The following is a 16,976-nucleotide window of genomic DNA, read 5'->3' on the forward strand; positions in this document are numbered from 1 at the left end:
ATACACTGAAACAATACACGTCACATATTGACAATACACTGAAACAATACACGTCACATATTGACAATACACTGAAACAATACACGTCACATATTGACAATACACTGAAACAATACACGTCACATATTGACAATACACTGAAACAATACACGTCACATATTGACAATACACTGAAACAATACACGTCACATATTGACAATACACTGAAACAATACACGTCACATATTGACAATACACTGAAACAATACACGTCACATGAATTGACAATACACTGAAACAATACACGTCACATATTGACAATACACTGAAACAATACACGTCACATATTGACAATACACTGAAACAATACACGTCACATATTGACAATACACTGAAACAATACACGTCACATATTGACAATACACTGAAACAATACACGTCACATATTGACAATACACTGAAACAATACACGTCACATATTGACAATACACTGAAACAATACACGTCACATATTGACAATACTCTGAAACAATACACGTCACATATTGACAATACACTGAAACAATACACGTCACATATTGACAATACACTGAAACAATACACGTCACATATTGACAATACACTGAAACAATACACGTCACATATTGACAATACACTGAAACAATACACGTCACATATTGACAATACACTGAAACAATACACGTCACATATTGACACATATTGACAATAACTGAAACAATACACGTCACATATTGACAATACACTGAAACAATACACGTCACATATTGACAATACACTGAAACAATACACGTCACATATTGACAATACACTGAAACAATACACGTCACATATTGACAATACACTGAAACAATACACGTCACATATTGACAATACTCTGAAACAATACACGTCACATATTGACCATACAGTGGACCTTTTTTCAAATTCAGTCGACATTGTGTTTTGAATATTGTGACAATAAAAGACAATTTTGATAAAACATTCTATAACCTGGAAAAAATCTACCAAACATTGATTTGGTTTATCGTCTGTGTAAATTAGTTTCTATTAATTTGTATTCTTAGTTAGCATTTCTAATCCAACTAAGTAACACAGATGCTTTAAACACTTGATTGGAATGTTCATACTTGAATGATATTTTAGAATAAATTTTGTTTGGAATTTCCCATTTCTATAACAAAAATAGTAGGTTGAGTTGTTAAAACTAGACAGCGATATACAGAATGTTTGCATATCTATATTTGATACGCTGCTGAAAACTGATATGTATCGGTATATCGATATATTGATCCAGCTCTGTAAAATAAGATCCTTATAATAGAGGATCCATTCAATAGAGGATCTGATAACATTCCATTAGGGGTCATGTTGGGATTTTCTATATCTTGCTACATCAATTGTAAATGCCATTTCGTCCCAGTATGCATAAACATTTAGCTTTGTGGCGCTCTTCGCGCGAAAAGACATGAAATGATTCTGACAGCTTTTTCAAAGTAATTTGTCCCCTGAAATTCACTTTCAAGATTCTGAAGGTAGCAATTTGATTGGCCATTTCCAAAGGTCATCTGGAGTCATACTGGAGGTGACCCCTAATTAGATGTTGTCAAATCCTCTAATCAAACGTAGTGATAATAAGAATCTGTGTTTTAATCAGATTGAGTAATAACAGAAAGCTAATATCTTTTACGACTTCAAATTTATCAATTTCGTTTTACATTCCATTTTATTACAGACTTAATATATGGCAGGTCTAACTTTTGGGATTTACTTATATACCAGTGTGACTTATACGTGTACAAAAACTGAAAAAGTCTTTGAAAAAAGATCTTTGCCACTTATACGCAGGTGCGACTTAACAGCTGGAAAGTATGAAAATTTATTTGGTACTTTGCTTGTATAGAAATACCAGGTATATCTTTCAGTGATTTGTGTTTGTATTGTTTTGAGTTATCTTATTATCTGTTTGATCACTGTGTTGATAAAACCATTAAAATAGCTTGGTTTAGTTTATAGTTTTATATTTTATCGTTCCAGGGGAGTTATCCACCAGTTGTGTAGGGTCCTAGTACTACTCCATAAGAAGGAGCCTGTCTCCAGCATTCCAGCTGATGCCTTAGGACTGTTTGAGTGGGCTCATCAACTATTGGAGGATTACCATTTAGAGAATCAGGTTAGTATACCTATATCATTAACAAATCAGTTATAGTCATACATGAATGAGATGCTGTTGTCATACATGAATGAGATGCTGTTGAAATATTTAAAATAGTTATAATACAACTATGTCCAGATATTTTATAATGACCAAATCAAAGACATCTTAATTTCTTGAGTATTTTAAATATTTAATAGGAGCAGACACCACCGGATTCTGAGGAGGCACCTCCCAGTAAAATCTCTTACATTGAGGTACCAGAGGAGCAGCGTAAGAGCCTGTACCACCAATACGCAATTCCACATGTTCATCGTCAGAAAGACAATAATGGCCAAAGTAACCACGGTAACGGTCACAGTAAACAGCCGTCCACAGCATCACGTCACTCTGACACAGGGTATTACAGTAGTACTCCTGTACCTATAGAGTACCACAGCAATACCATGCCAGCCACACGCAGCACTACCTTCCATCCCGAGCCCAAATCCTCTAAAACAAACAGAAAGGAAAATCGCAAGTCTAAGAGTGCTACCAATATCCATCATAAACTCCAGGGCAGTGACTTATCTATGGGCTATTTTACAAATGGACGGTACTATGAGCCAGGCCCACAACATGAGATATATGCTCCGGCCAGTTCCTATAGTGACCGAAGTAACCACCGTCTGTCTACATTCCAGGCAGTGACTCTCCCTCGTACACAGTCTTTCTCCTCTGCCAGCAGTCACTCCGACGGATTGTAAGTATATATACCAGGGGGTAGTTAAAGTTCAAATGATGTGTGTGTTGTAATGTTGACAATTATATGTATATTATTATTGGTATATCGAATGTGTTATGAGATTTGTTAAATAATCTAACTGGATATTTATCTTAAACATTTTACTGTAAATAAAGGGAGATAACCCAGGCTAATACTGAATTGATGTGTCTGATTAAATACTGATGTAATTTAATAAAAAAACCGAATTGATAAATTTTTTTATATTAAATCTTTTTATTTTGCTTTTGAAAAAAAAATGTTAAGAATGTTAACACTATATTGTGCTGTTATAGATATTATTAAACAGAAAATGCATAGATTGTATGATTATAAACAATTCCTATTTTCTTTAACCTGTTAATTTCGTTCTGTATTAAATATTGCTCAATCTAAACATCAATAGTTAATGACCTACCAGTAGTAGATCTCTTTGTTTAGTTCATTTTATTATCATCAATTTCTGAGTTTTAAAATAATCTACTCTAACTCTAATCTTCCATTATATTATTTTCTTCTTTTAAGGCCAGAAGTTTCAGACCGAGAGGAAAGGGATGAAGAAGGTGAAGAAGATGACACCAGTGAAAACGAGGCTTTGCCCTTTGACCCCAAGGATGCCACCGAGCCAATGGAGGTTTGAAGTCTACAGACACCGACTAGGAAATGGTGTAACATATCACTAAGTTGTTACATTCCTGTACTGGTTCTAAGATTGTAAGTGTACTGAATGTAGTTATATATTTATCATACACTGTGTACGTAATGGAGGTCGACAGTGGCTGCCAACTCTGACACTGTATTGGTTGTTAGTACAAAGGGGTGATAACCAGATATATATTGGTGCAAAATTAAATACCTAATACAAAGCTGGTATTTTTAAACTTTCTTCCATCCAATTGTTACATTATTTTGAATCCTTCGGTATTTGTTGTGTAGTTCTCTGTTTTAAAAGGTTTTTATTGGGTTTTGTTGTTTTAAACCAGAAACAATAAATTTTGCTTTGGGTCCATGTTGCCTGAAGCCTCAGCTTATTTGGTAATCTTTGGAAATACTTATAATGCAATAATGAATGCTTAACATTTTGATATTTTCGATAGTTTTATTGTTTTGTTTATTTCATGCTTATTTTTAAGCTTATTCTGTCTATATAAATCAAAACATTGTCCAAGTTGTTTCTGTAAGAAATTATTTAGATTTTTGAAGTTTACTGTAGTATTTGGTGCTTTTTTGTTTGTTGGAGATTTTTGAGTTAATGATATGATTTTTCTTGGTCCAAAAAGGTCTTTACGCCTTTTTTCTTATCTGATGCAGCTATCCTCGACTGTTCAGATTCCTTAGGTTTAGGAGAGGATATGGAAGTCCAGTTGTATCCAGGAGTTGTAATTGAACAATGTGATGAAAAAGTAAGGACCATGAAAATTATATGTCAGGCTGCTTTTTTTAATTTCAACATACATATCATAAAAAATAGTGAACTTGATTAGCAAAGATTTGAAGATGTCTTTTCAGTCACCCATGTACTATAATGTTACTGTAGATCTGCAAGGCTATATTGTGTCATTTTCCTAAGCATCTCAAGCTCTCTTACACTGAATATGTCTCAGATCCAAGAAAATCCTCTATTTTTAAAATTTTTCAATGAATTTTGAATTATTGTCATGTGTTGTTACAATATGATCAATCTGAAAGAAAGCCTGCTCAGTATATTTATCACTTACTTAGGACTTTGTAATGTATATATTTTATGAAAAAATGAATCAGGTATTAGGAACTCTTTGATGATCTCCCTTCTTTTCTTCTACTGAAATCCCAGGGCTCCACACTCTGTTGACAATCACATGGTTTTTCTCATTGGAAAAGCTTATTCATGGGAAGGTGGGAAAGAAGAGCTAGTTTATCTAACCCTTTTCTGTCTTTTTTTTAATTCTTTTTACTATGGTACATATCATCTGGACAGCTTTTTCCCCTCTGTTTGAAAATCTTTTAGCTTTGAGACAGTATTTTCTGAATCAATTTTAGATATCTCAACTTCATGCAGATCATTTGAAATCTTTTTAGAACTTTTTATTTCATTTTGTATCTTCAATATGCCGGCAATGCATGTTTAAAATGAAATAATGAACTAATGTCCTAAATTATTTATGTCTACTTTGTCAAAATACATTTCTCTACTTTGTCTTGGCATCAAAAGATGCAGTTATTTGTTTATACAATATATTACTTGTATGATCCATTAAAACTCCGAAACTGTATACTCTGAAACTGAATTAATCTTATTTGGTAGTCCTGTCTCTGTCTGACATTTCTCTCAATGTTGACGATAGAATCTCCTGTGGTTGTGTGATATACTCATCTCGTATATAGAATATGTTGACTTCGATACACAGAAATCATATTTATAATCAGGGCTAATTTGTGAACACCTAATCAAAATATGGCACGTCTAGTCACAGACAAATCCAATGTAGCTTCACATTGTATGATTGACATATTTATTAGATGTGATGGTTGTCTCGTTTTTATTTTTTAAAGATCATGATGTATTTTAAATTAAATGAAAACAAACTGTATTATAGTTGAATATGTTTAATATTTAAGTTGTTAATAATTTTCATACATACAAAACTTTGTAGATTTTAAACACTATATAGTTATGTAATTATATTATAACAGTTTTAGAATACTTCACGGATTATTGAATTTTATTTTTCCGTTTTAAAATTTCTAAGAAATTACTAACTTAAAATATTTTAACCATTAATAAGACTTAAAAATCCTGTGTTATTTTGAAATGATCTAACTGTTAACTAGAATTTTGTTATTACCTAATAAGGGAAATGTGATAATGATTTGTGCAAAATGATCCCTCCTGAATTTATTTATTTAAATCTATCAGATATATATTTAATAACTATGGTCTTAATATAATTGGAATATTTTTTTCTAAATGAGATTTTCAACCATTCCTTATTAATTACTGGTAGGATGCTATATTCACTTGTTAAAGATGCTCCACCGCTGACAAATGGTATTTTTTCACTATCAAAAACAGGAACAGACGATTTAGTATTTTTCTTCAGTTACAAAAGTTACTTACTTTACACCATTACCACCATTGAAAAGTTTGAGCTTCTTATTTTACTTCAAGTTAAAAATATGAAAAATAATTAATTGCATCCCGAAAAAATTCCGTGGCACTATATCCTATATGGAATGAAGTAATGATTGCGCATGCACCAAAGGCGAACTAAATTATTTTATGTTATTTTTTGTGCTAATTAGGCGTATATATACACGATTAAATGCCAATTATTGTTCAAATGATGAATATCATTTATGCTCTGTCGGCGGTGGAGCACTTGTTAAATGGATTTATCAACAATTAATTTTCAGTTATCTATTTTCTTTTTCGTTTAAAATTTTTTTGAAAAAAAATATATTTATAACTAATAGATTCACTCTTTGTCATTTAATTAGATATTTTGTAAAAAAAAAAAATCAAATCCACTTCTTGCCAGTAAACTATTTTCTTTACTCTAAAATATTATGTGAAAGATACTTTGTCAGTGTTATGAATTTTATACATTGTATAAACACTGAACTTATATATACTGGGTAATAAACTATTATCATAGCAAGCACAATATGTCATATCTGTTTTAAATCTTCTGCTGCAATATTCTTTTTACTGACATAAAATAACCATAAAAACCTAGATTTGCATGGTATAACTACTTTTTGTTAAACTTGATGTAGTCCTGTGCCTTTATAGAAGTATATATATTGTATGTGCTCCTTAAAATCCATTTAGGAAAGGCGTCATGGAAGAAATTTTAATCCTATCAATTATTCAACCTATTTAACACTGTTTAAAGAGTTTTAAGTTTTAATCTGAACATTCTGTTTAGTTTTATAAAAGTTTTGTATGGTTGTGAATCATTCTTATATATTTTACTGACAATAATAAAAAAAATGGATCCTTGTATCATAATAACTGTTGATGAAGTTATAAAAAAGACTAAGATTTAAGATTTTATGATTTATGATGTAGATTCAAGTGTTTCATTTCATTTTGCTTAGCTTGTACTTTTTGCCGTATTTCTTTTCTTCTTTGAACTCCTGTAGATAATACAACTACATATGTATTTGAAGCTACCTTAATAGAAGAGTTCAGAAGTTAAGGTGATTTTTACAAATTACATATTGTCTTCATATGTGGATTAGATGTCTCACTAATTAGATGTAATCTCAGTATTGTGTTCATATGCAATATGAGCCCAAAATCTTATCTCAGAATTTATTAGGGAATAGACCCCTAGAGTAATAAGTCGTAAATGTAGTTAAAATAGGTTAATTAATAACGCAATATCCAATGTTAAGTAATCAATATAATTTTAGGTGCTAAACATTCTTTTTGACCAGCCATACTTTATACTTGTTACAGAGTTTACAATTTTCCTGTTTTTACAATTTTAATCTATCAAATTACCATTCTTTATTCAGAATATGACAGTTCTTGAGTAAGCTGTTGATTAATCTAAACATATTTGTTTTCAGGACTTTGTCTCTGACCATTTTTCAACTGTATCTAGGTTTATGTACAATTAAATGACGATGGTAGCTGATATGCATGTATTATTATGGCATTCACGATTGGTCGTGATTAGGACCTACATATTGTAAACATTGTTGTACAGCCACCCTATGTTATACTGCCAATATCGACAGTGGAAAAATGATGGCGGTATAACGGGGGACTTCTGTTACAGTTAGTAGTATATAATACTTATTGTCTCCTATGTAAATCTGATCTGATCTCAGATCTCCGTAGATTCCATGCAATGTACACCAGATCACTGTATACTACTTATATGTTATGTTAAATGTTTTGTTTGATAGTAAAATTGGTGTTTAAGAAATAGTCACAAACTGGTTTAAACTGTTTAAACAAATCTGGCATATTTAATATTTGAGAAAAATTGAAATGAAAATGATTTTGAAATTATTGAATGAGGTGTTAGTAAAAAACCTTTTGATGGAGATTACTACCTTATTAATTACATTATTATTTTTTTTAATCTGAAAGAAACAGTTGTTATAACTCTTAACCTTGATAGCTTAATTTGTTTAAAAATTTATGAGAACTAAACATAGAGCTATTATATAAAAATTTATGAGAACTAAACATAGAGCTATCTGTGTAGTAGTTCCGATCTTCATACACAAGTCCTGGTTGTTGAATTGAATGTGTATGCATGATGATTAAGTGGTGCTAAATTAAATTGGGCGGAGGCAAAGAAACTATTTTCTTCAATTGATAAAATAGATATATTCTGTTGTTTTGAAATGTGTATATATTTTACAGATTGTTTGTTGAACATCTGGTCAACACAACAAGAAAGATCTCTTTGTCTGGTATGAAAAAAAAATTTTTGGTACTGTTTTAAGATTTGGCAAAAAAAATTCATTTAAGGCTTACTTTTTACATCAATAGGATATATTGTATGTACATAATTATGGATTTTGATTACACATTTAGACGAAGTATTTTGATGATTTAAGTCTGTATTTGTGTACCAGATACAAGAATAAGTGTATATGTTGGTATAAACATTGAAATCCTTACAACATTGAGTTTTTACGTGGCATTACATAGGAGATGTAATTAAAGGTATAAATTATCACACGGTTATAATCATGTAATAAATTAGATAGAAAACTGACAATAACAATGTTTACCAGTTAGATTGATACACTCTAGGTTCAAATTAGGTTTTTGCAATCCATAACTGTCCAAAATTGATCTATATGTGTATACCTATTATTGTTAGTCCATTATGTAAGAGATCAGGGTACTAGAAACTGTGATGATCATGTTTAATCCTGGAATCTATTATCTATCTCCAGACAAAATAGTTTTTTCATGTTTTACAGGATGGAAAGATATGTAATGTTTTATTTTTTAGTCAAACTGCACTTTCATAAGTTTATATTATATATTGACTTCTTTCCAGGAATATAAATTTGACATAAAACCAGCTGTGATATATTCTTTGTCGTTAATACAACCAATTTTTAAAATTGCATGAGAAACAGAATTTGGATTTTGGAAAAAAATTGGATCTGAAATTGTTTGCTTTTAAAAAATGTATTCAAAGTTAAAATCAAAGATATATGAATTATGTCTTAACTCCATCATCAAAAATAATAAATTCTTCTGATGGAAAAATGCTATTTGAAAATCTCCAATCTCATTTTGTAAATTGTTTTTTTCAACGAGATACAGTAAAATGTAAGTTTATATTGACCTGTGAACACCGATTGGAGAAAAATGACCTGTAAATAGTATGTACCCCACGTAGAGATTATAGTGTAGGCATGACTGATGTGTTCATGGATAACTTATTGTGTGTTATATCAGTAACTCTATACAGTGCTTTTGATGCCTACCTTATAATAACATTATAGTAATAATAAACTTATTTTTATCAAGATTGTCAATACTTTGTTGTATTTATTAATTGAATATTATACAACAATAGCATGTATACACTATCGGCCAATTGACAGCAGAGATCTAACCATTAATATGAATAGTATGACCATAAGTGTACTACGCCTTACTTATAAAGGAACGACCACCATCAGAAATGTTCAGTGATAAACTTCTCAAGTAGTGTCCGTTTTGGATGGAAAGATTCGTGAAGCCATGCTTTCCATCTGTAAACTATTACGGGATGGCAGCTGACAATCCTTCATACAAAGTCTTCAGGGTTGTCATGGATGTAAATGCACTTTTCCGGGAAATTGGTCAAATAAAAACCGGGGCACTTCAGGAAACTATTCAAGAGACAATACAAACAACAGAAAACGGCACTTTTACACCAACAGATTTGTCAGTCTTTACAAGTCTTCACCAGATTAGGCTACAAAATACACCTTCGACGAACTTCTAAACAAATCTGAAGAAATTATGGCGACCTCATCCAGTAACATCAGTTGCATAATATGCAGTACACATGTGGACTCTCACTTCAAATAAAAACATGATATCATCATGTTAATAGAAGGAAGCTTGATTGTACACCTTAACACGTAATGTTCACTTGTCGATCCGAACTCCATGGAACTTTGTGTCAAATGGATCTCTCTTTTTTTTTTTTTTTGCATTGTAGCCAGACCCAGCCCGAGTTGTACTTCATGGTTATGAATGTGACCAATGATAATCGATCTCTTCATTTTATCATGTTAGTAACAAAGTTTGACAAGGATGAATTCAAAAAATAACGAGAAAGTAAAATAATTTGTTCCAAGTGTTAAACACTAATGAAAGGAACGTGCGCTAAACCTGGCTATTATTGACAGGTGTAGAAGACGAATGAAAGGAATGTGCGCTAAACCTGGCTATTATTGACAGGTGTAGAAGACGAATGAAAGGAACATGCGCTAAACCTGGCTATTATTGACAGGTGTAGAAGACGAATGAAAGGAACGTGCACTAAACCTGGCTATTATTGACAGGTGTAGAAGACGAATGAAAGGAACGTGCGCTAAACCTGGCTATTATTGACAGGTGTAGAAGACGAATGAAAGGAACGTGCGCTAAACCTGGCTATTATTGACAGGTGTAGAAGACTAATGAAAGGAACGTGCGCTAAACCTGGCTATTATTGACAGGTGTAGAAGACGAATGAAAGGAACGTGCGCTAAACCTGGCTATTATTGACAGGTGTAGAAGACGAATGAAAGGAATGTGCGCTAAACCTGGCTATTATTGACAGGTGTAGAAGACGAATGAAAGGAACGTGCACTAAACCTGGCTGTTATTAGCTCACCTGGTCCAAAGGACCGAGGTGAGCTTATGGGATACCGCAGCGTCCGGCGTCTGTCAACAATCGACTTCTCCATAACCGCTGGTCGGATTTCAACAAAATTGGACTGGTAGCATCCTTATGGGCTACTAACTGAAAATTGTACAAATGATGGGGCTGACCCCCCAGGGGCCTGAGGGGCGGAGCCAAAAGGGGTCAATTTGGCTATTTCCATATAAACGACTTCTTCTCTGAAATCAAGCATGGGATAGCACCCATAATGCAATGGTAGCATCCTTATAGGGTGGGGATTCAAAATTGTACAAATGATGGGGCTGACCCCCCGGGGGCCTGAGGGGCGGGGTCAATTTGGCTATTTCCATATAAACGACTTCTTCTCTGAAACTAAGCATGAGATAGCACTCATAATGCAATTGTAGTATCGTTATAGGGTGGGGATTCAAAATTGTACAAATAATGGGGCTGACCCCCCGGGGGCCTGAGGGGCGGGGTCAAAAGGGGCCAATTTGGCTATTTCCATATAAACGACTTCTTCTCTGAAACTAAGCATGGTATAGCACCCATAATGCAATGGTAGCATCCTTATAGGGTGGGGATTCAAAATTGTGCAAATGATAGGGCTGACCCCCCGGGGGCCTGAGGGGCGGGGTCAAAAGGGGTCAATTTGGCTATTTCCATATAAATGACTTCTTCTCTGCAACTAAGCATGGTATAGCACCCATTATGCAATGGTAGCATCCTTATAGGGTGGGAATTCCAAATTGTGCAAATGATGGGTCTAACCCCCCGGGGCCCGAGGGGCGGGGTCAAAAGGGGTCAATTTGGCTATTTCCATATACACGACTTCTTCTCTGAAACTAAGCATGGTATAGCACCCATAATGCAATGGTAGCATCCTTATAGTGTGGGGATTCAAAATTGTGCAAATGATAGGGCTGACCCCCCGGGGGCCTGATGGGCGGGGTCAAAAGGGTCAATTTGGCTATTTCCATATAAATGACTTCTTCTCTGCAACTAAGCATGGTATAGCACCCATAATGCAATGGTAGCATCCTTGTAGGCTGGGGATTCTAAATTGAGCTAATGATAGGGCTGACCCCCGGGGGCCTGAGGGGCGGGGTCAAAAGTGGTCAATTTCCATATAAATGACTTTTTCTCTGCAACTTAACATGGGATTGCGCTCATAATGCAATGGTGACATCCTTATAGGGTTTGGATTCAAAATTTTGCAAATGATGGGGCTGACCTCCCGGGGGCCTGAAGGGCGGGGTCAAAAGGGGTCAATTTGGCTATTTCCATATAAACGACTTCTTCTCTGAAACTAAGCATGGTATAGCACCCATAATGCAATGGTAGCATCCTTATAGTGTGGGGATTCAAAATTGTGCAAATGATAGGGCTGACCCCCCGGGGGCCTGAGGGGCGGGGTCAAAAGGGTCAATCTGGCTATTTCCATATAAATGACTTCTTCTCTGCAACTAAGCATGGTATAGCACCCATAATGCAATGGTAGCATCCTTGTAGGCTGGGGATTCCAAATTGAGCAAATGATAGGGCTGACCCCCGGGGGCCTGAGGGGCGGGGTCAAAAGTGGTCAATTTCCATATAAATGACTTTTTCTCTGCAACTTAACATGGGATTGCGCTCATAATGCAATGGTTACATCCTTATAGGGTTTGGATTCAAAATTTTGCAAATGATGGGGCTGACCCCCCGGGGGCCTGAAGGGTGGGGTCAAAAGGGGTCAATTTAGCTATTTCCATATAAACGACTTCTTCTCTGCAACTAAGAATGGAAGAGCACTTATAATGCAATGTTAGCATCCTTATAGGGTTGGGATTTGAAATTGTACAAATGATAGGGCTGACCCCCGGGGCCTTAAACGGCAATAGATGCGAGGTCAAAAAGGTCAATTAGGCTACTATTTTCATATAAATTACTTTGTCTCTGAACCTATGTATTGGATAGCATATTTGTATGGTATCAATAGCATCATTGTATGATTGTGATTCAAAATTAAACTTTGGGAGTCAATTTTGCTTATTTTTCTAATTGTCAGAGTCTTGTGAAAATTACTAACAAAAAACCAGGTGAGCGATACAGGCCCTCTGGGCCTCTTGTTGACAAGTGTAGCGGACTTATGAAACGATACCAAAGCGATTAGACAGAAGAATGAAGAAAAGAAAGGAATCATCTTCACGAAGCTAGGTTCAGGTGTTGTGATTATGTAGTAATCCCTAACTAAAAGATGACCAGCCGATACTTAGCGTTTACGTTTGGATGAATACTGCTGAAACTGATGGTCTAGGATTGTGCTAACTTTAATATCAACACAAAACACATCCACTTAATTTCTTAACATTTTATTTCTTTTTATTCTCTTTTCAATAATACTACAATTCGAATATTTCTAGCACGATTATATTTGTTGGACACGGCTTGTCATTACAGTATCATGTTTTCAATAGAATAACCTCAGAGTCGATCTTCTGATTTGTTTTTCTATTGAAGCTCTCACCACTTACATTATGGGATATTTTCACAAGTGCTCAATCTCGAGATTTGCAAATATAACACTTTCACGGTGTTGTTATTCTCGCGATAGATACACTTTCATACATTTAACAAAGGATTTTTTATACATGTAAGACATTTTACCGAAGATGGAAAATTTCGCGATCATGCGACCTTCACGCAATTAGCGAACGTTTTCCCCTCGCGTAGATTTCCAGGTTAACAGAATTACGTACAGAAATATCATGTCTACCATATGGAAAGTCTTTGTCTACTAAATATCATAAGATAAAAAGAGTAAATCACAGATTTTTATGTACATCAAAATAACAATTTTATGTGATATAATACTAAAAAGTAATGTTGAATAATGAACGTTTTAAAGGAAATAAAATCCATCTGGAATGTAAAATCACATTGGAAAATATTTTGGATTGCACATCACAGACTAGATTATAGACGGGAACTAAATCAAAATAAATTAATGCAACATAAATAAAAACTATGTATAATTACTTTATAGCATCATGGTATTTCAGATCTGTTTATGTATTAATGAACTACACGGGTTTTGTTAATTAAGTTATACATTAATTGATATATACATTCCCGACTGTTAAATCATTTCTTGCAAATGTACTTATTTCAGTGGTAGATTTATTTCAGTGGTAGTTTTATTTCAGTGATAGATGTATTTTATTGATAGATTTATTTTAGCGGTATTTATATTTCAGTGGTAGTTTTGTTTCAGTGGTAGATGTATTTTATTGATAGTTTTATTTTAGCGGTAATTTTATTTCAGCGGTAGTTTTATTTCAGCGCGTTTCGCTATGCCTTCAAGGGCTATTTCGTGTACAGCGCTAAATGTTGTAAAGAAGGCATTATTTCCCTTATAGAAAATCTTATTAAAACCGTGGTGTAACCTTTATCTATTTTACTGTCCTGTTAGTTTTCACTGTATTTAATGCTCTATTATTACCACTATCATATAAAGTACAAAATGTACCTCTTACACTTGTGTTCATTATTCCTATTTATCGTTTCTTCCTTTTGTTAAGATGCTTTAGTGAAATAGAATAAGAGGCCTGCTGGCTGTGTTGGGAGATGGATCGAAAACAGTGCTGGCATAATTTGTAGTACATGTTATTCTGTTCATTTTCTTTAAAACGTATAAATAATGAAGGCACTTTTGAATAGATGAATGGGATTTCGATTCATGTATGTTTTGTATGGGAAATACCACAAAGGAATAGTATTTGTATTGCAATTGAAGAAGGATGAACAATTTTATGCGATTTGATCTTTGATGCAAGTTTATGATGGATATCTTATAGCTAGTAGACTTACAATTTTATGAATATATATAATTTGTATATCGATCCTTGATCTATTTTTTCAGCAATTCCTCAAATAGTTCTATTAACTGAATAAGGTAATGTTTTTGTTCATAGTCGTACACATCTAAGTTCCATCTAAGTGATGCAAGTGACGGACATACACTTTGTACTACATCCTGGTATCTGTAACTACAGGGTTGTCATGGTAACCAAACTCATCCCTTGATTTCTTTTCTATGATAGGATCAGTATTATACCGCTCTTGTTCTCTGTCCGCTTCTGACGAAGCACGAGATTTATACAGCTTGGCGATGATAAGGAACACGAAGAAGTTGACCACCATTAGTCCGCCTATAAGGAAGAATAGGTACTCTGCCTTGCCTTCATTGATTTCATCAGGAAACCAAGGATCTGAAAAAGACCAAATTAGTTACAGTGGTCTGGTCCCCTATAACAATAAAGGTACAACTAACAATCCCACCATTTTATGTAAATAAAAGAATAATACATTTTTTACCATTTTTTTTTACAATAGTTTTTAGTGCCAATGATTAATAAAAAGCTATCAAAAAAGCCAGTTTTTTCTTATCTTTTTCAAAACAAGAAACTCAACAAATCCCCATTTAATGAATGAAAATATGAAAATGTACTGAGAATTATATTCCGCTTAATTTAGCTAAGTAACAAATCGTGTCGGAGGATATCACAAAAAAAAACCAATACCCTTGTCTCGAGAATCCTCTTTGTAAACATGGATGCCCTATCACAGAGTATCTACATACCTCCCGCTGACACAGCCTTGACTATCACAGAGTATCTATATACCTCCCGCTGAAGCAGCCTTGACTATCACAGAGTGTTTACATACCTCCCACTGAAGCAGCCTTGACTATCACAGAGTGTCTACATACCTCCCACTGAAGCAGCCTTGACTATCACAGAGTGTCTACATACCTCCCACTGACACAGCCTTGACTATCACAGACTGTCTACATACCTCCCACTGACACAGCCTTGACTATCACAGACTGTCTACATACCTCCCACTGACACAGCCTTGACTATCACAGACTGTCTACATACCTCCCACTGACACAGCCTTGACTATCACAGACTGTCTACATACCTCCCACTGACACAGCCTTGACTATCACAGAGTGTCTACATACCTCCCACTGACACAGCCTTGACTATCACAGACTGTCTATATACCTCCTTCTGAAGCAGCCTTGACTATCACAGACTGTCTATATACCTCCCGCTGACACAGCCTTGACTATCACAGAGTGTCTACATACCTCCCACTGACACAGCCTTGACTATCACAGACTGTCTACATACCTCCCACTGACACAGCCTTGACTATCACAGACTGTCTACATACCTCCCACTGACACAGCCTTGACTATCACAGACTGTCTATATACCTCCTTCTGAAGCAGCCTTGACTATCACAGACTGTCTACATACCTCCCACTGACACAGCCTTGACTATCACAGACTGTCTATATACCTCCTTCTGAAGCAGCCTTGACTATCACTGTCTGTCTACATACCTCCCGCTGACACAGCCTTGACTATCACAGACTGTCTACATACCTCCTTCTGAAGCAGCCTTGACTATCACTGTCTGTCTACATACCTCCCGCTGACACAGCCTTGACTATCACAGACTGTCTACATACCTCCCGCTGAAGCAGCCTTGACTATCACAGACTGTCTACATACCTCCCGCTGAAGCAGCCTTGACTATCACAGACTGTCTACATACCTCCCGCTGACACAGCCTTGACTATCACAGACTGTCTACATACCTCCCGCTGACACGGCCTTGACTATCACAGAGTGTCTACATACCTCCCGCTGACACGGCCTTGACTATCACAGAGTGTCTACATACCTCCCGCTGAAGCAGCCTTGACTATCACAGACTGTCTACATATCTCCCGCTGACACGGCCTTGACTATCACAGAGTGTCTACATACCTCCCCGCTGAAGCAGCCTTGACTATCACTGACTGTCTACATACCTCCCGCTGACACGGCCTTGACTATCACAGAGTGTCTACATACCTCCCACTGACACAGCCTTGACTATCACAGAGTGTCTACATACCTCCCGCTGAAGCAGCCTTGACTATCACTGTCTGTCTACATACCTCCCACTGACACAGCCTTGACTATCACAGACTGTCTACATACCTCCCGCTGAAGCAGCCTTGACTATCACAGACTGTCTACATACCTCCCGCTGACACAGCCTTGACTATCACAGACTGTCTACATACCTCCCGCTGAAGCAGCCTTGACTATCACAGACTGTCTACATACCTCCCGCTGACACAGCCTTGACTATCACAGACTGTCTACATACCTCC

The 16,976-nt window shown here is 35.3% G+C and overlaps 2 protein-coding genes across 3 annotated transcripts in view; one reads left to right on the forward strand and one right to left on the reverse strand.

Moving 5' to 3' along the window:
• The window catches only part of LOC138322754 (uncharacterized), a 31,437-nt gene extending 22,028 nt beyond the window's left edge, over positions 1–9,409 (forward strand). For both annotated transcript variants that reach the window (XM_069266840.1, XM_069266841.1), the window contains exons 10-12: positions 2,035–2,170; positions 2,353–2,894; positions 3,441–9,409. In XM_069266840.1, coding sequence (XP_069122941.1) covers positions 2,035–2,170; positions 2,353–2,894; positions 3,441–3,555 — 793 coding nt within the window. In that variant the 3' untranslated portion in view covers positions 3,556–9,409. The remainder of the gene's footprint in view (positions 1–2,034; positions 2,171–2,352; positions 2,895–3,440) is intronic.
• Positions 9,410–13,094: 3,685 nt separating this feature from the next.
• The window catches only part of LOC138322753 (solute carrier family 15 member 4-like), a 30,570-nt gene continuing 26,688 nt past the window's right edge, over positions 13,095–16,976 (reverse strand). The window contains exon 12 of the mRNA XM_069266839.1: positions 13,095–15,009. Coding sequence (XP_069122940.1) covers positions 14,768–15,009 — 242 coding nt within the window. The 3' untranslated portion in view covers positions 13,095–14,767. The remainder of the gene's footprint in view (positions 15,010–16,976) is intronic.

The sequence above is a fragment of the Argopecten irradians genome, chromosome 5 (assembly GCF_041381155.1).
Source record: "Argopecten irradians isolate NY chromosome 5, Ai_NY, whole genome shotgun sequence".
NCBI lineage: Eukaryota > Metazoa > Mollusca > Bivalvia > Pectinida > Pectinidae > Argopecten > Argopecten irradians.